This window comes from Alosa pseudoharengus, unplaced genomic scaffold (assembly GCF_046254945.1).
Source record: "Alosa pseudoharengus isolate Yale_2024_CS ecotype anadromous, Long Island Sound unplaced genomic scaffold, YU_APseudo_1.1 YU_APseudo_1.1_scf_1, whole genome shotgun sequence".
Taxonomy (NCBI): domain Eukaryota; kingdom Metazoa; phylum Chordata; class Actinopteri; order Clupeiformes; family Clupeidae; genus Alosa; species Alosa pseudoharengus.
The window spans coordinates 41,331,451-41,357,577 of NW_027468564.1; the positions used below are offsets into that span (position 1 = coordinate 41,331,451).

Genomic DNA, 26,127 nt, shown 5'->3' on the forward strand with positions numbered 1-26,127 from the left:
GTCTGTTAGTACCATGAGATGAAAAACAGTCCACACCATGATGCCACCACCTCCAAACCCCACTGTTGATAGGATATTTTTAGGGTGTTGCACAGTGCCATTTTCTCCTCCAAATATGGTGTGTAGTATGACATCCAAAAAGATCAATATTTGCTCTTGCCTGACCAGAATACATTCTCTCAGCATTTCATAGGGTTGTCCAAATGTTGTGTAGCAAACTTTCAACAAGCTTTGACATGTTTTTCTTCAGTGAGTAATGCGGGATGAGCGTGCATAGTGGCCATGGCGGTGGAGTGCATTACCTATGATTTTCTCTGTAACAATTGTACCTGCTGCCGCCAAGTCTTTCTGGAGCTTTCTCCGAGTGGCCCTTGGCTCTTGGGCTACTCTTCTGACTATCCTTCTGACTTCCTGGTCAGAAATCTTGCAAGGAGATCCTGTGCATGGCCAGTTGATGATGCAGTGATGTTCCTTCCACTTGCAGATAATGGCTCCAATACTGCTTGCTGGATGATTCTGAAGTTTTGAAGTGCATCTGTAACCAGTTCCATTGATATGTTTTGCAACAATAAGGTTGCAAAGGTCTTGGACGAGCTCTTTGCTTTTACGCATCATGAAATGTTTCTTGTGTGACACCTTGGTAACAAAAAACCTTTTTATAGCTCACCAGTATGTACTAACCCAGCTTATATCAATTTGCACAGATAGGAGGGATAATTTCTCTAATTACTTATAAATTCCAGTTTGTTCCTTGCCATTCCTTGCCTTTGTGTACTGCTTTTTCTTAGTGTGTTCAATACTTTTTCCCTGTGCCATTCCACTTTTTTACTCATAACTCTACTTTTAGACATTAATGTTTGGATTTTTATACATGTGTGGATTACCTATGTTAATACTAATGTCCGGTGAAAATTTCATGTGAATAGCCTCACTGGAAGTATATTTACTGAAAAAAATGTTGACGTGTTCAATACTTATTTTCCCCGCTGTATTTAACAACAACCACACAATCCCACTCAATAGCCTTCACCATCTTCATCATTTCTTTCCTCATTCCCTTCAGTCTCATCATCTTCTTTATCTTTATCTGAATGTATTGTGAATGGGTTGCAGCAGCTGCCATGCTGCAAGTCTCAGTTGCACTGACTATTGCAAGTGTGAAGGGGGTGAGGTCCGCTGCTGCAACCCATTCACAATACATTCAGATACAGCTGTAATTCGGCCGTAGGTACGAGCCCGAAGGTCTATACCTGCATTATGTCCAATATTCCAATATGTGTTTTAATGTTCTACATTTCTCATTAGTAGGTCACTTTGACACTAAAAGTAGGCTATGCTCTTACTTCATGACCCTGATATCTGTCTGAAACATGGATAATGTAAGGCACCTGGGTTGAATCACTTCTGAATGCTTGCCATTTGTGTCACTTCTGATTGTTTATTTTGCGTCATTGAATGGATGTCTCTTGACTCTGCCACTGTCACTGTATGATTATCTATCCTTTGCTGTTGTGTACTTAAACCTGGGATAATTCTGTGTCATATAGCCTAAGAGACTCTGAAGAGCCTTGTGCTTTGTGTGTATCTCCAGCCAAATTAAACTTTGTATCCTGATTGTACTTCTCCTCTGTGACTGGATCTCGTGTTTCACTTTGGTATAGGCCTACTATATTTTTACCAACACTACATTTCATAAATATATATTCAACAATTATAAATAAATTAACATTTTCTTACTGGCTGTTTGTGCTGTGCAACCTTTTACACTCGGCTACTCAATTTATTGTAGTCTGTGAGACTTTTGAAATGAGAGAAGATTATAAAGGCATATCACAATACAGTTGTGTTACACAAGAAAGCATGTAAAAAAATATATTATTTTGAGAACTCAGGCTTTACTTCTCACTGAGTCCTAAAGAAACTGCAGGACCTAGCTACTCCTCTCAAAAATCCTCCAAGTCCAGGAACAAGTCTGTGGGTGAACCTGAAAATAAAAATCCAGACAACATGAACAACTGATTAATGATTTGGTAAACCGTTTCACATGCATTTTAATATGCTACAGAGAAACGGGACAACAGAGCAGAATTGTACACCTAAAATGTCAAGACATAAAGCATTTATCTGTTATCTGACCTAGGCCTATTGTTACCCTCTTAATAATCTTATTACTAGTCTTCTCCCATACACTTTTATCCTGTAGGCCTACTGGAATCATGGATTTACTTGTAGTTGCATGCAGTAGACCTAGTAATGTGTGTGTGTGTGTGTGTGTGTGTGTGTGTGTGTGTGTGTCTGTGTACACACAGAGTGTAAAATGCAGAGAACAAATTCCTTGTATAACACCGTTGACCACAGCCTCCCTCTTCTGGCAGCGAGACGTTTTAACAGTAGACTCTGCTCCGATAATTGTGTTTATCAAAGAGGTCTTGCCTGACTGCTTCCCCCCAATCAGCACCATCCGTAGGTCTGGGAGAGTGAATGAGAAAGTCAAAAGGCATGTGGGAGAGCAAATAAGGTGATAAACAGATGCACTGACAGACACACAGATCACACCACGGAGAAATTTAATTATATGTGTTGGTTGTAGAAAGACTTTTCTTCATTCAAATGAAGAGGAGGATTGGTCATCTAGGTCTAGGAGAACATCAATTTAGTGTTTTTTTTATATATTTATTTTTTTTGGGTGGGGATGGGGGATATTTAATTAGTCAGTTAGCTGCCTTAATTATGCGAGTGCATAAATGAAAACGAGCTCAGATTCAGGAATCGAGAGTGTAAATACAGAAATTGAGGGGCGACAAATAATCTTGCTCGGAATAAACCTGTAACAATTATGATTGAGAGCACAGAAATGACGTTCGCATTGCGCCGCTCACCGTCTCTGTCTTCCGCTCCTCTCGCTTTGAAACTCTACGCTCTCGGTGTATCCAAAGCCTGTGCAGTCTAGCCTTAACTCTTTAAGTAGCCTATACTTTGTCTGTAAAATAATTTAAAAATGTTAAAGGTATCCAATGCAGTTTATATTTTGGTGAGTCTAGAGCTTAATATTTTAGAATATTAATGTCTTTATTAATACTGCTTATGTGTGATCTTTAAAATGTAAAAAAAAAACATGCCTTTTGTCTGTGCTAACTTGTGAGTAAACCACAGTGCCACCCTTCTGCCCCTGTTGAGGACTTCTGCTTTGATTTTGTTACAAAGCTGCCACGTTTAATAACATGCTAGCAGTCAGGAGTGAGTCGTTGGGTTTTGGCCCTGGTTAATAAAATGTGATACATTTTGAGCAAAAACCATTGCTGAATGTGACATTTACAGGGTGGAAAAATATGTTTTTGTACTTATGGGGAGACTACCTCGTGACCAGAAAAAGAATTAGGCCTACTTAAACCAGAGTGGTGTCATCCCAATATGTGAAAATAGCACATTTCTCCATTTTGTTATAATAGGGTGAGCTGACTTGCACATACACGTTAGAGTGAGTTATTGGACTTTGGTCCTGGTTATTAATTTGATATATTTTGGTAGTTAAACTAAGGAGAAAATGTCTCTAGTACAACCTGGCCTGAATGGTAAGTGAACTTACTGCTAATAATCAAAACCTTCTTTATAATTTAAAAGATCTATGTCGTTTAAACAGCCATGATGATGATTGGATGATTTTCGTGTTGATTGGAAATATTTGTTCAATGAAAAGCGAAAAGTGTGAAAATCTAATAGGCCTAAACTGTCAATTAACATGTGATTCAAAAACAGATACAGATAATAGGCTACTTTATAATTTGAGGATGTGAGAAGAGCACACATGTATTTTGATGTCTGTCACAGGACTAACACGTGATTCAAAAAACCTCTTATCATGTAAGGAGATCCCAGCATTTTTTCACCTTAACGTGTGTGTGTGTGTGTGTGTGTGTGTGTGTGTGTGTGTGTGTGTGTGTGTGTGGTGAGGGCATAGTAATTAAAGAACATCACATGGCATTAGTTTGTGAATTGTGGATATTGTATTTTTGTGTGTTTTCCCCACATAATTCTAACCTGATCAGAACTGAAAGTCATTTCAATGGACTCTCAGTTAGGCAACAAAAGCAAAGTTTCAAAAGTTTAGTATCTTTACATTTATGCTTATTTACAAATATAGAATTGCAGAATACAACAAATGCAACACAAAATTATTTTGTCCTCTTCAATCTCAACGAATTTGTATATATTTTTTTATTCCAGAGCTGCGAGTGGTCATATTGGGTGCAAATCAGTCTGGCAAGACGTCTGTGATAACCTCTTTGCGTGGTCAGGCAGAGTTTGAGTTTTTAAAAGGAGCAGCTTGTGAGAAGGGAGACAGTGAGGTCGACGGCATTAAATTTATCTTCATTGACACCTCGGGCTGGTGGAGGAATAATCTGTTGACTGAGACAGCAGGGTTTATCAAGCAGGACCTTTTACTGAGTGTGTACAAGTGTCCACCAGGACCTCACGCTTTCATTTTGGTCATTGGCAGCGATGCCCCATTTACTGAGAAGAACAGGAGGTCTGTGGAGGAGCACTTAGGGCTCTTTGGGGAGAACATCTGGGAGCACACCATAGTGGTGTTCAGAATATCTCAAGGGTACAACCATTGAGCAGCACATTGAGAGTGAGGGAGAGGCGCTGAAGTGGCTGGTAGGGAAATGCGGGAACAGGTGTCACATGTTTAACATTGACAGTACAGAAGGCTGTAATGAAGTAGGCAAGATACTGAAACAAATTGATATTCTAGCCAAGAGTAAGAATAGCAACTTTGAGCTTGATGAGAAAATATTGAGGGAAGTTGAAGAGAAGAGGAACACCTACAGGGAGAGAGCACAGCAGAGACGGCAGAAGGTTCAGGACCAAAGAGAAATACTACATAGATATGGTGAGTGGCTACATCATAAGAAACAAAGCTATGGAGAAAAACATGTCTTATGACTTTATCTTATTCTTATATATTTTACTTAAATTCACCAAATAAAATCTATAAATTCAAAGCTATAACACCATTAGTTTTATAAAATATATTACTAAAGTCTCATTTTCCACATTCATTCAGGGGTTATACCCTCACTACCAGAACTAAGGATTTATCTGCTAGGGTGGTTGTTCTCTGGAAAAACATCAGCAAGCAAGACCATTATTGGCCAAGGAGATGATGTTCAGAGAAGTAGAACTTATCGATCTTTGAGAACATCTGGAGAAGTTGCTGGAAGACGAGTCTCTGTGGTGGACACCCCTGGCTGGTGGAAGTACTTACCTGCTAAATGCACTCCAGAATGGGTGAAGAAAGAATTGCAGAGAGGGCTGATCCTTGATTCCAAAGCTCCCCATGCCATTCTTCTGGCAGTTCCTGTGGACACAGCATTTTCTACAGAGCAGAAAAAAATCACAGAAGACAACATGAGGGTGTTTGGTGATGATGTCTGGAGACACACCATGGTACTGTTCACATGTGGAGACCTGCTGGGAGAGACGAGTATTGAGGAGCACATTGAGTGTGAAGGAGAACATCTTGAGTGGCTTGTAGAGAAGTGTGGGAACAGATATCACGTTATAAGTTGGAATGATAAAGAAGATGAAGTCATAGAGCTACTGAAGAAGATAGAGGAAATGGTGACACGTAACAGCTTATTTTGCCTGGAGGTCACAGAAGCCCAGAGAAGTGTGGGCAAAGACATCACTGAGGAGCTACAGGAAGAAAAGAGAAAGCTGGTTGATTTCTTGGATTTGGAATGGCGGAGAAAGCTGTGCAGAAGAAGATTGATAAAATATGCAGTCAAACTAGGCCTACATCAAACCTGAAAGGGAGTAAGAATGCTTACATAGACTGTGAGTTTTTTGTTTTGCTGTTTTTCTTCCCTTGGAATGGAAAGTGGGAAAATGTAACTCCTACTTAATTACTGTTACTTAATTACTTTCTGTTAAAGAAGTTCCTATTCTGTTACCATTCTTCCAAGCCAACATTCTTGATTTGTTGTGACATTATTACCGGTATAAGCATTACAAGCAACAAAATAGATACTGTTAACAGAATTCTCTCTAAAATTAGTTGGGAACAATGATCCGTCGTCTGAGAAGACTCTGGAAAATTCCGGAAAGGGTATCAGTCCACCAATCCTCTCTGAGGCTAAGACTTCCATCAAGGAATCTGGCATTACGAAGGCTACCACAGGTATAGGATCATCTTTAAAATAATGTGTTAATACTGTATGTTCTGCCTTCATTTCAAATGTACTGTATGTTCTGATGTGATGCTACTGTATATACTCACCCATGTGACCAACCAGGGCATGAAGACCAAGAGCACCCTTGTGAGATAAATGCTGTTCAGTTGGAGCGCTTAACAGAGATGCTGGAGAAGGAGTGGAGCCGACGGGAAATTGGAATCACAGAGAGATTTCAGAATATGTTATCAGATCTAAAGCAATCAGGTGAGACTGCTTATTTGTCCAGAAATGTCATAGTAAAGGTCACACTACTTGTAAATTATGTTTCTAAAGTTTAAAAGGAGAGATTGACAGCCATCACTCACCTCAATTTTGCTTTCTGGGAAATTTAAGCCATCCTTACCTGTTCACCATGTCACATGCTATAGGCATCCCAAGATGATGACAAACATGCTAACACTAAATCAAGCATTCCAATAGACCTCTGAAGTTCACCTACAAAAAAGCTACCATCTTTGCCCATATAATGAGATCTGGTATCTTGAGATTTTTCCTATGGGAAAATAACATGGAGATTTTGAATTATCGCACCTTGCAGGGATGAAGATATTGTAAATGCAGTTTTGCTCTACACACTTTTGTCCTCTGCCTTCTAGTGGATACTGTGATCTTCAGTATGTTAAAACGACACATTTAGATTTTTGGGTAACACTTTACTTGACAGTATCGACATAAGAGTGACATGACACTGTCATGAACACATGACACTGTCATGACATATGAAACCTAACCCTAATCCTAACCCTAACTTGTTATGACAAAAACCGAATGTCACTTAATAACAGAAGCGTTATGTCATAAACGTTTATGACTTGTTTATGACATGTTCATGACAGTGTCATGGCACTCTTATGTCGACACTGTCAAGCAGGGCCGTGGGAAGTGAGTTTTGGTTGGGGGTGCTGTAGTGGGGGGGGGGGGGGGGGGGGTTATTGTATTTTATTTAAACGCCTTTCTCTGTTAATGGACAACAGCATACTGGCATTGCATGACACACAGCACAGGCATACATCACTGTCAAGAACATTATGGCTACACTACAGAAAAATTGCGACAAAATGTCGCAAACCACAGATTGATACTAACGCAAACAAAGTAGGCTAACTGTCTGCTATCTGACGCTACACTAGTAAGGTAACAAAGTTGCTGTAGCCTTGCACCGAAATCGACGGTGAACACGTGAAATATAAAACTGTTGAACACCAACATTAATAAAACGTAATAATTATTGACGCTTCTGACATGGGTGTCAAAACAGGCTAAAGACCCTATCGTTATCGACCGCACAGCATATTAGACAGAACACATTGACTCAAAACATATGCATAACATAGGCCTACACAACGCAATATTCATAGGCTAGCCTAATTTAAATTGATCCACATATCACAAATATAGCCTAGTACAACAAATGCTGACATCATAAACGGACAGTGTAGCCTTTAACCTACACTTTCAAAAAGAAGAGAAAGAACGCTCTGAGGAGGCCACTGAAACAGGCACGCAAAGACACAGATGAATAAATTCATCTACCTCGCTGAAGAGAGCTCTTGTTTGTGGATGGAGCTTACTCAATATCCATGCCACCTTTCACCGTGGTGCACCGAGACTCCCCGATAACACTATGCATAATTTTAAGCTGAAGATTGAGGCGGCCCGTGTTCAGCTCCTTTGGGAAACTCACGGTAATATTCAGCTACTTAACCCGTTTAATCCCAAATTTTTCCCAGACTTGAATATATCAAAATCATGTGTCTTGAGTAACCCTTTGAAGTAATCAATTACTATTTTTTCAAATTTTCCTGAAAAAGTGGGTGAAAAGGAGTCTTTTATGCTTGGTCACTATTGTGACCGTTGGGAAAAACATAGTCCGATTTTAGGGATTTTCACACATTTCATTGTGCAATCATCTAATTTTCAATAAATTCCAGTCAGAGATGATAAGGGGACATTGTCCCAGGTCTGTTCTTTACTTTTAATTTTGTATCACAATACAATACTCAACATTGCCTCTGCAATTCTCTATTATATTATAAGTGTGCCGATCATAGGAAAGGCATTATATCACACTATTATGACTATAGTGGAAACAACACCACCCTACAATACAACAGCAACCACAAATGTTACAAAAAGTGATGTTAGTTGTCTGTTTGTTTATTTGTTTATTATTGTATTATTTAATTGTATAATTCATTATTTAATTCATTAATTAATTACACAACAGATTGTCCTGCAAGTCTACTGCCATACTTCCAATGCCATTAATTGCCTTTCCATTGGTCTCCTTTGGTCAGTGGTATTGTTAAGTTCACTAAATGAAGTGAACCTATGTTACCTGGTCCCTATGATCCAAAGGCCTTTTATTCATAAGGCCCTATGTTCCCAGTGTCCTATGTATCCTGGAACCTATGCTCATTCGGGTACCTATTATGTGCTTTATAAAGCTGGAGGACCCTGGAAACATACAATGCTTGACCTGGGGAACACAGGACACCTGTCCATGATCCCATCACATATACACCTGAGGAGCATAGGAGCCTGCTCTGACCTCAGTTATTGGTCTAATCTAGTGTCAGAGGGGTGTGATGTCCACTATATTGCTAAATTTGATTAATTTTACCACTGGATTAAGTAAGGTTCTAAATGCATATACAACAGCATTACCATATGAGCCTGTCTGGCATCAAACACACAAGTGGAGAGGTGTGTTTGGTGAGTGCTGTTAAACATATTTTCATCACAGCATGCAACTAAGTAACTTTCCATCTTCATAAGGCCCTATATTCCCAGTGTGTATCCTGGGACCTATGCTCATTCGGGTACCTATTATGTGCTTTATAAAGCTGGAGGACCCTGGAAACACACAATGCTTGACCTGGGGAACACAGGACACCTTTCCATGATCCCATCACATATAAACCTGAGGAGCTAGGAGCCTGCTCTGGCCTCAGTTATTGGTCTAATCTAGTGTCAGAGGGGTGTGATATCCACTATATTGCTAAATTTGATTAATTTTACCACTGAATTAAGTAAGGTTCTAAATGCATAATAGGAAACATTCTGTAATTTTGACATACAAAATAGTGTGAGAGCAGATTCTTGAGACACTTGATCTTTATTTTTGATCACATGAAGCTTTGCTTCTGGTTCGTCTGACTGGTCCCTGTGGCAGAGGCCCTACATAAGTGGAGGGGTATTGTTGGGAAAAGGGGTGGGGAATAATTTTTCTGGTAAGGTTGTTCATATCTACTGCAAGTCTCTGCATAAATTCAGCCAATATGCCTTCAACAGGCTGACTGGCAAGTTGATTATACCCCCACCACCTTGTTTATATGTGACATGTAATACAATAGTCAATAAGTATGATGATTTACTGTTTTTGAGGTGTAAAATCTGGGCAGTCAGTTAGATCTGATACAGTATGTGCAGGAAGTGACTGAAAGTGAAATTAAAATAAAGAACAGCATAGAAAACCAGCTATTACAATAATTTTGTATAATAGTGTGGTATAATGGATTTTCTATGTAAAAATTGGCACACTTAGAATATAACAGAGAATTTTAGAGGCCATGTTGAGAAATGCCATGTGATACAAATTTAAAAGTAAAAAACAGACCTGGGACAATGTCCCCATATCATCTTTGAATGGAATTTAGTGGAAATTAGATGACTGAACAATGAAATGTGCGAAAATCCCTAAAATCGGACTATGTTGTTTCCCAACAGTCACAATTGTGACCGTCATCATGTTCACTCATGCTATGAGAACGCTGAACAAAGTTCATATATTTCAATTGCATCCCTCCATACTAGACACCTTAAAGATGATGTGTACCAAAAATCTTTGTCCTATGTTTACATAAACATACTTTTCTAAGCTTTAGTTTGGGAGCTTTTGGGTGGACATTTTCTGGTCAGGGTGCAACCAAAACATAAGCAGCTGTGGCCATGTGAGAAATTACAGTACACATTTGGCACTGCACATATTTAACTGAGACCCTTTCAGGTTTCTATTTTTGGGAGAAATGTATTGATAATTCATCCAGTAACAGTTTTAAAGGCACAAGAGCCAGATTTTTTTGTACGGTCACTATTGTGACCGTTGGGATTAAACGGGTTAATATGGCATATTGTCGTACCATAAAGCTAGCGTCATAGGATATCTCCCTCAGGTTTGTTTTGTTAATTTGTTTAGTTTTTGTTTAGATCTCCCAGGTCTAATGTAACATTCTTTAGTGCATAATAGAATAATAGGGGGACGGAGAGCTTCTTTTTTTTCTGATCGTGAGTGGTAGCCTATGACATATACATACGCGTGCTTTCCTGCAGGGGGTGCTACCGCACCCCCAGCACCCCCACATCCCACTGCTATGCTGTCAAGTAAAGTGTAACCGATTTTTGCTACCCCAGAGCTAAGTTGCAATGCAACTTGCCATAAACACCCGGATCTCCTTATATGGGCAACGATGGCAGCTTTGGTTCCTTTTTGTAGGCGAACTTCAGAGGCGAACTAACAGAAACTACACACTTGGCAGTCATAAGCAACTGTCCTGTGAGTGGTAAATTAATTTTGTGAAATCCAAAATATTGTTTTTACCTGTTGATACTTCCTTAAACCCTTTAGGTATGTCATCTGAAGCTGATGTGCATGACCTGGAACTCTCAATTAGAAAAGTTGTCAAATGGTTTGAGGGTTCATCGGGACATGGTTCGTTTATGGATGATGGAACTGGAGAGGATGAGGAGAAATTTGATGATCAATGATATATACTGCATGTCTATATCTAATACAGGGGTTCCCAAACTTTTCAGCCCCGACCCTCGCAGCCCCCCCACCTAAGGAACCACCGATCTAATATGTAGAACATCAAAGAATACAGTCAGCAAGCCTTTGTTGTAAATCTGAGAGTGAAGTGCTTGTATTATACAGTGATGCCGTCCCTGTGATTCTGATTGGTATTTTTCTTTTCAACATTACATTTTTAATGCTTTAAATATGTGATTCATTTCTGGCCTTGGCCAATTTTCCTTGATTGGATAATACTGTACATTTACTTACTGTTGAATAAGTATTATTCCCAACAGTAACCCATGCAGAATGAGAATTTAAAACATTCACTTTAAATTATATACTGATACTGACATACTGATTTTATATCCATAAGGAGCTTATACCCTGATGTTTCTGTTGTGTGTTTTTGCACAGACTGACATGCCTGTTAATGTCATTTTGTTCCTGTACCGTCCCTGAGTATGTCTTTGTGTGACTATGTCTTAAGGTGATAAGGGGGAATATTATGTTTTTGCAGTATGTCACCAGTCTGCATGGGTGCAATCCCTGTGTGTCAGCCCCTGTGGACTACTTTGTACTTACATTGTAATAACTGTCTTTTGCCACTAGATGGCCTCATTTGTGCCTTTTGTGTCATCTTGTATCTTATCATGCCTTAATTTGACGTAATTGAGTGAGTGAGTTTACCTGTGTCTATGTTAAAACATTGGTTCATTACTTTATTGGTTTAAGTATTTTTAAAAATACTTTTGATTTCCTGCTTTGGACTTTTGATTTCCTGCCCTTCTCCACAGATGTTAGCAAAGGGTCCCCTCCACCTTAGAATGCTGTTACATAATTAAATTTGTTTACCGTTTCCTAGAAACAGGGCATGGCTCATCTTACCCCTCCTACATGTAAGTGTGCTGTTGGTTTACGAAGAATGCTTTATTTGTTCTTGTTCAATCATTTTTGCTTGTCTTTTGGACTTTGAAGAGCTGCCTTATTTTTGTGGGTTATGTGCTAGAAGAATGGATTTTGTCAGACTGCCTTATATCGTATTAGTAAATTAACTTTTTGATGGATTGTTGATTACCTTTTTAGACTTTGAATTTTGTCTGAGTAAAAGACACACTGAAACCTCTGCATGTTTGGTCCTGGGTTTTTTGCTCTTGAGGGTGGCCTATAGGGGGTTGGTCCCAGTCTCAGGCTTCGGAGACCCGGGTTGAAGGCCTGGGGTTAGCATAACCATGTGACACTGTGTCAAGGCCTGGGGTTAGCATAACCATGTGACACTGTGTCAAGGCCTGGGGTTAGCATAACCATGTGACACTGTGTCAGTAGCTACTCCAGATTGCCATGTTGGCACTAATCAGAGTCTGATTCAGTGTGGTCCACGTAAAATGGGATGACCAATGCCATCTCCCGTCAGCCTAGAAGGACACTTAAACCCTAACATGTTTCCTTGTATAGTTAGAGCAGCTGGTGGATCTTTAGGTGAAGTCGTGCTGTCTCTCCTTTGATGCGCATCATTGTAAATAAAGCTCTGATAATGATTGTCCCTACTATTGCCTGACTGGGTCTTCATTCATCTGTGGTATCAAAATGACCATCAAGTATGACACACACAACACTTGGGGGCGGTGTGGTTGTATATGAAGTTATGAGAGCAGACATCATTAGGGAGCAAAAGTGACTTTTATTAGTCTGTACACCTGCTTTTACACTTGTTCTGCCAGTACAAATGAGAAAGCCTACCCAAATAGACCGACCACCTTCTAAGATTGCAACAGACTGCAGTGACCTACCTCACGTCTTCCCCGAAACATTCATAGTTATGTCCATTCTGAAAAAGACAGAAAAGGAAATGATTGTCATGGATGAAATATGTTTATTGGAAATTAAAAATAAATGCTTCAAGTGTAATTGCAAGCAGTTTAACTAGCACAGACTAGTGCTGAGGTGTGACATTTAAAAGGTACTTTTTGGGAAACTAACTTGTGACCTAACAGAAAGAAGGAGTGCTCAAACCAGAGTCTCATCCCCCCTATGTGAAGAGGACAAATCACTTCTTTGTCATACATACTGGGGAACGCTAACTTGTTGACATGAGCGTGCAGGAGTGAGCTGCTGGATTTTGGTCCAGGTTAATGTGATATATTTTGGTGGTTAATTAAGACAAGGAGAAAATGTCTCTAGAACAAACTGGCATGAATGGTAAGTAAACTTACTGCTAATAGTAACAAGCAAAAATGTTGTGGAGATATGGACTGATCAAATTATTTTGATAACTGTCCATTTATCTTGTGTTCAGTCTTAGAGAGACTATTAACCTAAAGTCCTAAATCAAAGTTAGTAATTTAGAATTTTTTTGTGTTTATGAAAATTATTAAGAATTAAATGAAAAGGGTGAAGCCCCTAATTTAAAAGAAAGTAAAAACTATGATATACTACATTTAAATGTATAATCACTTTTAAATGTTAGATTGAGTCAGAGTTATCAAACTGCCTGAATCTGGCTTAAGACGCTAGACAATTAAACCACAATGCAACGTCAGCTGTTTCATGCAGTTCTGTTCTGAGAAAGAGACGCAGACATCAGCAAGTCTTACAGAGCCACACGTTTAAAGGAGAACTCCGGTCGATTTCAACACGTAGCTCTGTGGTTTGTGGTCACTGAGTGCTGTCAGTAGCGAGACAAGCAACAAAAATCAGTGTGACCTACAGTGTGGCCGAGTTCGCACCCAGGCGGCTGAAACGGGGCAGGCTTTAAACGTGCATTTAGCCTCTTAATATGTTCGAGATGTCATTACAAGTGCCTAGCCATGTGGACGGATTCCTTCTGAGTGAACACAGTGAATATGACTGCAGTAGATGTGAAAGAAATGCATAAAAATACAGCCAGTGCACGTACCTCTGTTTAGTTCTGGTGACGTCTCGACTGTCAAACTTATACAAGCCAATATTCCAAAACGTTTTTTTTTCCACCAAAAAAACGATGGTCACGAATTGCCGTGATTATGTCCATAGTAATGACTATGTATCAACATAGATAGGACGTAGCAGAGCCATTTTAAATACCTTCGAATAGGCCTCTTAGGCCTAACTTATCGATCTTTGAGAACATCTGGAGAAGTTGCTGGAAGACGAGTCTCTGTGGTGGACACCCCTGGCTGGTGGAAGTAAATGCAAATTTATGACGTCAGTTAGCTGCCTTAATTATGCAAGGGCATAAAGAATGAAAACGAGCGCAGATTCAGGAATCCAGAGCGTAAATACAGAAATTGAGGGGTGACAAATAATCTTGCTCTGAATAAACCTGTAACAATTATGATTGAGAGCACAGAAATGACGTTCGCATTGGGCCGCTCACCGTCTCTGTCTTCCGCTCCTCTCGCTTTGAAACTTTCTACGCTCTCGGTGTATCCAAAGCCTGCGCAGTCTAGCAGCACAACACCTTAACTCTTTAAGTAGGCTATAGGCCTACTTTGTCTGTAAAATAATTAAAAAATGTTAAAGGTATCCAATGCAGTTTATATTTTGGTGAGTCTAGAGCTTAATATTTTAGAATATTAATATCTTTATTAATACTGCTTATGTGTGATCTTTAAAATGTAAAAAAAAAACATGCCCTTTGTCTGTGCTAACTCGTGAGTAAACCACAGTGCCACCCTTCTGCCCCTGTTGAGGACTTCTGCTTTGATTTTGTTACAAAGCTGCCACGTTTAATAACATGCTAACAGTCAGGAGTGAGTCATTGGATTTTGGCCCCGGGCCCACTTCCCCGATAACGACGGAGACACGCTCTTAAGAGGGTTTTCTACGATTCATCTTACGATCGTTCGTTTGGTTTTTCCGACTGTTTCCCGAACATGCTCGTGGCGTGAACGCGCGTGCACTGCTCTTAAGATGCTCTTAAGGGGAGCTGTCCACGTTAATAGTTCTGAAATATCCTCTGATTTGACAGTGATGTCAGGTGACTGCACGTCACCGCTATAGGCCTACCATTTAAACTTCGGATCTACACATTAATTCACATCAATACGAAAATAGAAACACTTTGACATCTGCATGTAAGCATCCCAAGTAGGTTATATACCACACAGAGACATAAATAATTATTTTAAGATTAGATTGTTGCACAATGCAATATTTTTTCGCGGTGCCACTTAAGAACACGTTTGAAGATAAGAAAGAAGTCGAGTAAGAAAGAGAGGAAATGTGTAGGCTTAGATTTTGATGCAGTAGGCTACAGACTAAACCACATGTTGCTTTCTCTGCTTTTTACCTCATAGGCCTAATAAAATATTCACTTAGCAAAGATAATGTCAAACTAACGTCTCGTTTCATAACTTGATTGCATTTTTGTCCGCTTTTCATCACATTATTATGACCATTAAATGTAGGCTATTTTGCACGCTAAAATCTGATTCATCACAGGTAAACACAATAAAGAATGGGAACGTAAATTGGAGTATGTATTCTAAGTTGTAATTCCTCTGTATGTCCTGTTGGTGGCCCTGGCCCACTTCCCCGAAAGCATCTTAAGCCTAAGAGCGTCGTAAAGTCCCTCTTACGAACGTCTTAAGATTTGCCGACTGTTTCCCGAAACCATCGTAGCTTAAGAGTGTCGTGAAAATACTCGTAGATCTACGAGTGCTCCAGAGTACTCGTTACCGGCTAAGAGCGTCTTAACAGTACTTTTCACTGAGGTCACCAACAGGACATACAGAGGAATTACAACTTAGAATACATAATCCAACTTACGTTCCCATTCTTTATTGTGTTTACCTGTGATGAATCAGATTTTAGCGTGCAAAATAACCTACATTTAATGGTCATAATAATGTGATGAAAAGCGGACAAAAATGCAATCAAGTTATGAAACGAGACGTTGCCAGAATAGTTTGACATTATCTTTGCTAAGTAAATATTTTATTAGGCCTATGAGGTAAAAGAGAAAGCAACATGTGGTCTGTAGCCTACTGCATCAAAATCTAAGCCTACACATTTCCTCTCTTTCTTACTTGACTTCTTTCTTATCTTCAAACGTGTTCTTAAGTGACACCGCAAAAAATTATTGCATGGTGCAACAATCTAATCTTAAAATAATTACAATTATTTATGTCTCTGTGTGGTATATAACCTACTTGGGATGCTTACATGCAGATGTCAAAGTGTTTCTATTTTCGTATTGATGTGAATTAATGTGTAGATCCGAAGTTTAAATGGTAGGCCTATAGCTGTGACGTGCAGTCACCTGACATCACCGTCAAATCAGAGGATATTTCAGAACTATTAACGTGGACAGCTCCCCTTAAGAGCATCTTAAGAGCAGTGCACGCGCGTTCACGCTACGAGCATGTTCGGGAAACAGTCGGAAAAACCAAACGAACGATCGTAAGATGAATCGTAGAAAACCCTCTTAAGAGCGTGTCTCCGTCGTTATCGGGGAAGTGGGCCCTGGTTAATAAAATGTGATACATTTTGAAGGTTAACTAGCAAAAACCAGTGCTGAATGTGACATTTACAGGGTGGAAAAACATGTTTTTGTACTTTTGGGGAGACTACCTCGTGACCAGAAAAAGAAGAAGTAGGCCTACTTAAACCAGAGTGGTGCCATCCCAATATGTGAAAATAGCACATTTCTCCATTTTGTTATAATAGGGTGAGCTGACTTGCACATACACGTTAGAGTGAGTTGTTGGACTTTGGTCCTGGTTATTAATTTGATATATTTTGGTAGTTAAACTAAGGAGAAAATGTCTCTAGAACAACCTGGCCTGAATTGTACGGAGCCCAGGAGGTGTCATTGCAATATATTTTTTGTGTATTATTTATTTTGTGCTCTCAATTTAGTAAAACGTGCGCACAATATAGAAAATTGTGCGCACGTTTTTATTAAATTGTGCGCTCAATTTACAACAATTAAAATGAGAGCACAATTTAGTAAAATGAGCGCACAATTTACTTAATCGTGTGCACAATTTACTAAATTGTGTGCACGTTTTACTAAATCGTGAGCAAGATTTACTAAATTGAGAGCACAATTTAGTAAAATGAGCCCACGCTTTCTGGATATATACCAAAAAATACCTTGCAATGACCCCTCTAGGGCTCCGTAGAATGGTAAGTGAACTCACTGCTAATAATTAAAACCTTCTTTATACAGTAATTTTCTTTATCATTTTAAATATCTATGTTGTTTAAACAGCCATCATGATGATTGGATGATTTTCATGTTGATTGGAAATATTTGTTCAATGAAAAGTGAAAAGTGTGAAAATCTAATAGGCTTAAACCGTCAATTAACAGGTGATTCAAAATCAGATACAGATAACTAGGCTACTTGATAATTTGAGGATGTGAGAAGAGCATACATGTATTTTGATGTCTGTCACAGGACTAACATGTGATTCAAAAAACCTCTTATCATGTGAGGAGACCACAGCATTTTTTTCACCTTAACGTGTGTGTGTGTGTGTGTGTGTGTGTGTGTGGTGAGGGCATAGTAATTAAAGAACATCACATGGCATTAGTTTGTGAATTGTGGATATTGTATGTTTGTGTGTTTTCCCCACATAATTCTAACCTGATCAGAACTGAAAGTCATTTCAATGGACTCTCAGTTAGGCAACAAAAGCAAAGTTTCAAAAGTTTAGTATCTTTACATTTATGCTTATTTACAAATATAGAATTGCAGAATACAACAAATGCAACACAAAATTATTTTGTCCTCTTCAATCTCAACGAATTTGTATATATTTTTTTATTCCAGAGCTGCGAGTGGTCATATTGGGTGCAAATCAGTCTGGCAAGACGTCTGTGATAACCTCTTTGCGTGGTCAGGCAGAGTTTGAGTTTTTAAAAGGAGCAGCTTGTGAGAAGGGAGACAGTGAGGTCGACGGCATTAAATTTATCTTCATTGACACCTCGGGCTGGTGGAGGAATAATCTGTTGACTGAGACAGCAGGGTTTATCAAGCAGGACCTTTTACTGAGTGTGTACAAGTGTCCACCAGGACCTCACGCTTTCATTTTGGTCATTGGCAGCGATGCCCCATTTACTGAGAAGAACAGGAGGTCTGTGGAGGAGCACTTAGGGCTCTTTGGGGAGAACATCTGGGAGCACACCATAGTGGTGTTCGCCAAAGGAGAATATCTCAAGGGTACAACCATAGAGCAGCACATTGAGAGTGAGGGGGAGGCTCTGAAGTGGCTGGTAGGGAAATGTGGGAACAGGTGTCACATGTTTAACATTGACAGTACAGAAGGCTGTAATGAAGTAGGCAAGATACTGAAACAAATTGATATTCTAGCCAAGAGTAAGAACAGCAACTTTGAGCTTGATGAGAAAATATTGAGGGAAGTTGAAGAGAAGAGGAACACCTACAGGGAGAGAGCACAGCAGAGACGGCAGAAGGTTCAGGACCAAAGAGAAATACTACATAGATATGGTGAGTGGCTACATCATAAGAAACAAAGCTACATGGAGAAAAACATGTCTTATGACTTTATCTTATTCTTATATATTTTACTTAAATTCACCAAATAAAATCTATAAATTCAAAGCTATAACACCATTAGTTTTATAAAATATATTACTAAAGTCTCATTTTCCACATTCATTCAGGGGTTATACCCTCACTACCAGAACTAAGGATTTATCTGCTAGGGTGGTTGTTCTCTGGAAAAACATCAGCAAGCAAGACCATTATTGGCCAAGGAGATGATGTTCAGAGAAGTAGAACTTATCGATCTTTGAGAACATCTGGAGAATTTGCTGGAAGACGAGTCTCTGTGGTGGACACCCCTGGCTGGTGGAAGTACTTACCTGCTAAATGCACTCCAGAATGGGTGAAGAAAGAATTGCAGAGAGGGCTGATCCTTGATTCCAAAGCTCCCCATGCCATTCTTCTGGCAGTTCCTGTGGACACAGCATTTTCTACAGAGCAGAAAAAAATCACAGAAGACAACATGAGGGTGTTTGGTGATAATGTCTGGAGACACACCATGGTACTGTTCACATGTGGAGACCTGCTGGGAGAGACGAGTATTGAGGAGCACATTGAGTGTGAAGGAGAACATCTTGAGTGGCTTGTAGAGAAGTGTGGGAACAGATATCACGTTATAAGTTGGAATGATAAAGAAGATGAAGTCATAGAGCTACTGAAGAAGATAGAGGAAATGGTGACACGTAACAGCTTATTTTGCCTGGAGGTCACAGAAGCCCAGAGAAGTGTGGGCAAAGACATGACTGAGGAGCTACAGGAAGAAAAGAGAAAGCTGGTTGATTTCTTGGATTTGGAATGGCGGAGAAAGGATACAGCTGTGCAGAAGAAGATTGATAAAATATGCAGTCAAACTAGGCCTACAACAAACCTGAAAGGGAGTAAGAATGCTTACATAGACTGTGAGTTTTTTGTTTTGCTGTTTTTCTTCCCTTGGAATGGAAAGTGGGAAAATGTAACTCCTACTTAATTACTGTTACTTAATTACTTTCTGTTAAAGAAGTTCCTATTCTGTTACCATTCTTCCAAGCCAACATTCTTGATTTGTTGTGACATTATTACCGGTATAAGCATTACAAGCAACAAAATAGATACTGTTAACAGAATTCTCTCTAAAATTAGTTGGGAACAATGATCCGTCGTCTGAGAAGACTCTGGAAAATTCCGGAAAGGGTATCAGTCCACCAATCCTCTCTGAGGCTAAGACTTCCATCAAGGAATCTGGCATTACGAAGGCTACCACAGGTATAGGATCATCTTTAAAATAATGTGTTAATACTGTATGTTCTGCCTTCATTTCAAATGTACTGTATGTTCTGATGTGATGCTACTGTATATACTCACCCATGTGACCAACCAGGGCATGAAGACCAAGAGCACCCTTGTGAGATAAATGCTGTTCAGTTGGAGCGCTTAACAGAGATGCTGGAGAAGGAGTGGAGCCGACGGGAAATTGGAATCACAGAGAGATTTCAGAATATGTTATCAGATCTAAAGCAATCAGGTGAGACTGCTTATTTGTCCAGAAATGTCATAGTAAAGGTCACACTACTTGTAAATTATGTTTCTAAAGTTTAAAAGGAGAGATTGACAGCCATCACTCACCTCAATTTTGCTTTCTGGGAAATTTAAGCCATCCTTACCTGTTCACCATGTCACATGCTATAGGCATCCCAAGATGATGACAAACATGCTAACACTAAATCAAGCATTCCAATAGACCTCTGAAGTTCACCTACAAAAAAGCTACCATCTTTGCCCATATAATGAGATCTGGTATCTTGAGATTTTTCCTATGGGAAAATAACATGGAGATTTTGAATTATCGCACCTTGCAGGGATGAAGATATTGTAAATGCAGTTTTGCTCTACACACTTTTGTCCTCTGCCTTCTAGTGGATACTGTGATCTTCAGTATGTTAAGACGACACATTTAGATTTTTGGGTAACACTTTACTTGACAGTATCGACATAAGAGTGACATGACACTGTCATGAACACATGACACTGTCATGACATATGAAACCTAACCCTAATCCTAACCCTAACTTGTTATGACAAAAACCGAATGTCACTTAATAACAGAAGCGTTATGTCATAAACGTTTATGACTCGTTTATGACATGTTCATGACAGTGTCATGGCACTCTTATGTCGACACTGTCAAGCAGGGCCGTGGGAAGTGAGTTTTGGTTGGGGGTGCTGTAGTGGGGGGGGGGGGGGGGGGGGTTATTGTATTTTATTTAAACGCCTTTCTCTGTTAATGGACAACAGCATACTGGCATTGCATGACACACAGCACAGGCATACATCACTGTCAAGAACATTATGGCTACACTACAGAAAAATTGCGACAAAATGTCGCAAACCACAGATTGATACTAACGCAAACAAAGTAGGCTAACTGTCTGCTATCTGACGCTACACTAGTAAGGTAACAAAGTTGCTGTAGCCTTGCACCGAAATCGACGGTGAACACGTGAAATATAAAACTGTTGAACACCAACATTAATAAAACGTAATAATTATTGACGCTTCTGACATGGGTGTCAAAACAGGCTAAAGACCCTATCGTTATCGACCGCACAGCATATTAGACAGAACACATTGACTCAAAACATATGCATAACATAGGCCTACACAACGCAATATTCATAGGCTAGCCTAATTTAAATTGATCCACATATCACAAATATAGCCTAGTACAACAAATGCTGACATCATAAACGGACAGTGTAGCCTTTAACCTACACTTTCAAAAAGAAGAGAAAGAACGCTCTGAGGAGGCCACTGAAACAGGCACGCAAAGACACAGATGAATAAATTCATCTACCTCGCTGAAGAGAGCTCTTGTTTGTGGATGGAGCTTACTCAATATCCATGCCACCTTTCACCGTGGTGCACCGAGACTCCCCGATAACACTATGCATAATTTTAAGCTGAAGATTGAGGCGGCCCGTGTTCAGCTCCTTTGGGAAACTCACGGTAATATTCAGCTACTTAACCCGTTTAATCCCAAATTTTTCCCAGACTTGAATATATCAAAATCATGTGTCTTGAGTAACCCTTTGAAGTAATCAATTACTATTTTTTCAAATTTTCCTGAAAAAGTGGGTGAAAAGGAGTCTTTTATGCTTGGTCACTATTGTGACCGTTGGGAAAAACATAGTCCGATTTTAGGGATTTTCACACATTTCATTGTGCAATCATCTAATTTTCAATAAATTCCAGTCAGAGATGATAAGGGGACATTGTCCCAGGTCTGTTCTTTACTTTTAATTTTGTATCACAATACAATACTCAACATTGCCTCTGCAATTCTCTATTATATTATAAGTGTGCCGATCATAGGAAAGGCATTATATCACACTATTATGACTATAGTGGAAACAACACCACCCTACAATACAACAGCAACCACAAATGTTACAAAAAGTGATGTTAGTTGTCTGTTTGTTTATTTGTTTATTATTGTATTATTTAATTGTATAATTCATTATTTAATTCATTAATTAATTACACAACAGATTGTCCTGCAAGTCTACTGCCATACTTCCAATGCCATTAATTGCCTTTCCATTGGTCTCCTTTGGTCAGTGGTATTGTTAAGTTCACTAAATGAAGTGAACCTATGTTACCTGGTCCCTATGATCCAAAGGCCTTTTATTCATAAGGCCCTATGTTCCCAGTGTCCTATGTATCCTGGAACCTATGCTCATTCGGGTACCTATTATGTGCTTTATAAAGCTGGAGGACCCTGGAAACATACAATGCTTGACCTGGGGAACACAGGACACCTGTCCATGATCCCATCACATATACACCTGAGGAGCATAGGAGCCTGCTCTGACCTCAGTTATTGGTCTAATCTAGTGTCAGAGGGGTGTGATGTCCACTATATTGCTAAATTTGATTAATTTTACCACTGGATTAAGTAAGGTTCTAAATGCATATACAACAGCATTACCATATGAGCCTGTCTGGCATCAAACACACAAGTGGAGAGGTGTGTTTGGTGAGTGCTGTTAAACATATTTTCATCACAGCATGCAACTAAGTAACTTTCCATCTTCATAAGGCCCTATATTCCCAGTGTGTATCCTGGGACCTATGCTCATTCGGGTACCTATTATGTGCTTTATAAAGCTGGAGGACCCTGGAAACACACAATGCTTGACCTGGGGAACACAGGACACCTTTCCATGATCCCATCACATATAAACCTGAGGAGCTAGGAGCCTGCTCTGGCCTCAGTTATTGGTCTAATCTAGTGTCAGAGGGGTGTGATATCCACTATATTGCTAAATTTGATTAATTTTACCACTGAATTAAGTAAGGTTCTAAATGCATAATAGGAAACATTCTGTAATTTTGACATACAAAATAGTGTGAGAGCAGATTCTTGAGACACTTGATCTTTATTTTTGATCACATGAAGCTTTGCTTCTGGTTCGTCTGACTGGTCCCTGTGGCAGAGGCCCTACATAAGTGGAGGGGTATTGTTGGGAAAAGGGGTGGGGAATAATTTTTCTGGTAAGGTTGTTCATATCTACTGCAAGTCTCTGCATAAATTCAGCCAATATGCCTTCAACAGGCTGACTGGCAAGTTGATTATACCCCCACCACCTTGTTTATATGTGACATGTAATACAATAGTCAATAAGTATGATGATTTACTGTTTTTGAGGTGTAAAATCTGGGCAGTCAGTTAGATCTGATACAGTATGTGCAGGAAGTGACTGAAAGTGAAATTAAAATAAAGAACAGCATAGAAAACCAGCTATTACAATAATTTTGTATAATAGTGTGGTATAATGGATTTTCTATGTAAAAATTGGCACACTTAGAATATAACAGAGAATTTTAGAGGCCATGTTGAGAAATGCCATGTGATACAAATTTAAAAGTAAAAAACAGACCTGGGACAATGTCCCCATATCATCTTTGAATGGAATTTAGTGGAAATTAGATGACTGAACAATGAAATGTGCGAAAATCCCTAAAATCGGACTATGTTGTTTCCCAACAGTCACAATTGTGACCGTCATCATGTTCACTCATGCTATGAGAACGCTGAACAAAGTTCATATATTTCAATTGCATCCCTCCATACTAGACACCTTAAAGATGATGTGTACCAAAAATCTTTGTCCTATGTTTACATAAACATACTTTTCTAAGCTTTAGTTTGGGAGCTTTTGGGTGGACATTTTCTGGTCAGGGTGCAACCAAAACATAAGCAGCTGTGGCCATGTGAGAAATTACAGTACACATTTGGCACTGCACATATTTAACTGAGACCCTTTCAGGTTTCTATTTTTGGGAGAAATGTATTGATAATTCATCCAGTAACAGTTTTAAAGGCACAAGAGCCAGATTTTTTTGTACGGTCACTATTGTGACCGTTGGGATTAAACGGGTTAATATGGCATATTGTCGTACCATAAAGCTAGCGTCATAGGATATCTCCCTCAGGTTTGTTTTGTTAATTTGTTTAGTTTTTGTTTAGATCTCCCAGGTCTAATGTAACATTCTTTAGTGCATAATAGAATAATAGGGGGACGGAGAGCTTCTTTTTTTTCTGATCGTGAGTGGTAGCCTATGACATATACATACGCGTGCTTTCCTGCAGGGGGTGCTACCGCACCCCCAGCACCCCCACATCCCACTGCTATGCTGTCAAGTAAAGTGTAACCGATTTTTGCTACCCCAGAGCTAAGTTGCAATGCAACTTGCCATAAACACCCGGATCTCCTTATATGGGCAACGATGGCAGCTTTGGTTCCTTTTTGTAGGCGAACTTCAGAGGCGAACTAACAGAAACTACACACTTGGCAGTCATAAGCAACTGTCCTGTGAGTGGTAAATTAATTTTGTGAAATCCAAAATATTGTTTTTACCTGTTGATACTTCCTTAAACCCTTTAGGTATGTCATCTGAAGCTGATGTGCATGACCTAGAACTCTCAATTAGAAAAGTTGTCAAATGGTTTGAGGGTTCATCGGGACATGGTTCGTTTATGGATGATGGAACTGGAGAGGATGAGGAGAAATTTGATGATCAATGATATATACTGCATGTCTATATCTAATACAGGGGTTCCCAAACTTTTCAGCCCCGACCCTCGCAGCCCCCCCACCTAAGGAACCACCGATCTAATATGTAGAACATCAAAGAATACAGTCAGCAAGCCTTTGTTGTAAATCTGAGAGTGAAGTGCTTGTATTATACAGTGATGCCGTCCCTGTGATTCTGATTGGTATTTTTCTTTTCAACATTACATTTTTAATGCTTTAAATATGTGATTCATTTCTGGCCTTGGCCAATTTTCCTTGATTGGATAATACTGTACATTTACTTACTGTTGAATAAGTATTATTCTCAACAGTAACCCATGCAGAATGAGTGTTTTGGAATTCAAAATATTCACTTTTTATATAAATTATATACTGATACTGACATACTGATTTTATATCCATAAGTAGCTTATACCCTGATGTTTCTGTTGTGTGTTTTTGCACAGACTGACATGCCTGTTAATGTCATTTTGTTCCTGTACCGTCCCTGAGTATGTCTTTGTGTGACTATGTCTTAAGGTGATAAGGGGGAATATTATGTTTTTGCAGTATGTCACTAGTCTGCATGGGTGCAATCCCTGTTTTGCCTCTAGATGGCCTCATTTGTGCCTTTTGTGTCATCTTGTATCTTATCATGCCTTAATTTGACATAATTGAGTGAGTGAGTTCACCTGTGTCTATGTTAAAACATTGGTTCATTACTTCATTGGTTTGAGTATTTTGTTGTTGGCACTAATCAGAGTCTGATTCAGTGTGGTCCACGTAAAATGGGATGACCAACGCCATCTCCCGTCAGCCTGGAAGGATACTTAAACCCTAACATTTTTCCTTGTCTAGTTATAGCAGTTGGTGGATCTTTAGGTGAAGTCGTGCAGTCTCTCCTTTGATGCGCATCATTGTACTGTAAATAAAGCTCTGACAATGATTGTTCCTACTATTGCCTGACTGGATTTTCATTCATCTGTGGTATCAAAATTATCAAGTATGACAGTCCACAAGGTGCCAGCACTGCCACCGTTCTGCTGCCGAACAATAGGAAACCTGCTGCTTGCCGCTGGTCAGTGTGATCCCCGCCTAATACTATTTATTTAGAAATATTTGATCTTCTATCTATTAATGTTGTTGAAGTTTTAACACAAGTACACTGTGAATATGATCCCTTGAAATATACTGTACATAAAATCATAATTGACAGCTAGAGTCCTTTTTTGTTTGATTTCCTACTGTAGCTCTGATTTGTTGTTAATGCAGATGTGCTGTACAGCGGTGTGATGTGTGATGCAAGCCACGATTCAGGGGGAGCACAACACGTGGGGGGTGGTGGGGCGGGGGTTGTGTATGAAGTTATGAAGGCATACAGTATAGACATCATTAAGGAAGCAAAAGTTACTTTTATTAGTCTGTACACCTACTTTTACACCAAAATAGACCACCTTCTCAAGATTGCAACAGGCTTACCCAGTGACCTACCTCACGTCTTCCCCGAAACATTCATAGTTATGTCCATTCTGAAAAAGACAGAAAAGG

At 39.4% G+C, this 26,127-nt stretch overlaps 1 protein-coding gene and 1 long non-coding RNA gene across 2 annotated transcripts; both read left to right on the forward strand.

Moving 5' to 3' along the window:
* Positions 1–5,872: 5,872 nt before the first annotated feature.
* LOC143128248 (uncharacterized) lies at positions 5,873–11,723 on the forward strand. Its single transcript, XR_012987920.1, has 3 exons — positions 5,873–6,184; positions 6,300–6,443; positions 10,867–11,723. It is a non-coding gene; the product is annotated as an uncharacterized LOC143128248 (long non-coding RNA).
* A 1,402-nt stretch (positions 11,724–13,125) lies between these two features.
* Positions 13,126–25,051, forward strand: LOC143118952 (GTPase IMAP family member 8-like). Its single transcript, XM_076280141.1, has 5 exons — positions 13,126–13,230; positions 17,792–18,469; positions 18,646–19,425; positions 19,884–20,027; positions 25,047–25,051. The coding sequence occupies exons 1-5, from the start codon at positions 13,203–13,205 to the stop codon at positions 25,049–25,051; spliced, it is 1,635 nt and encodes a 544-aa protein (XP_076136256.1). The 5' UTR covers positions 13,126–13,202.
* The last annotated feature ends 1,076 nt before the right edge of the window (positions 25,052–26,127 follow it).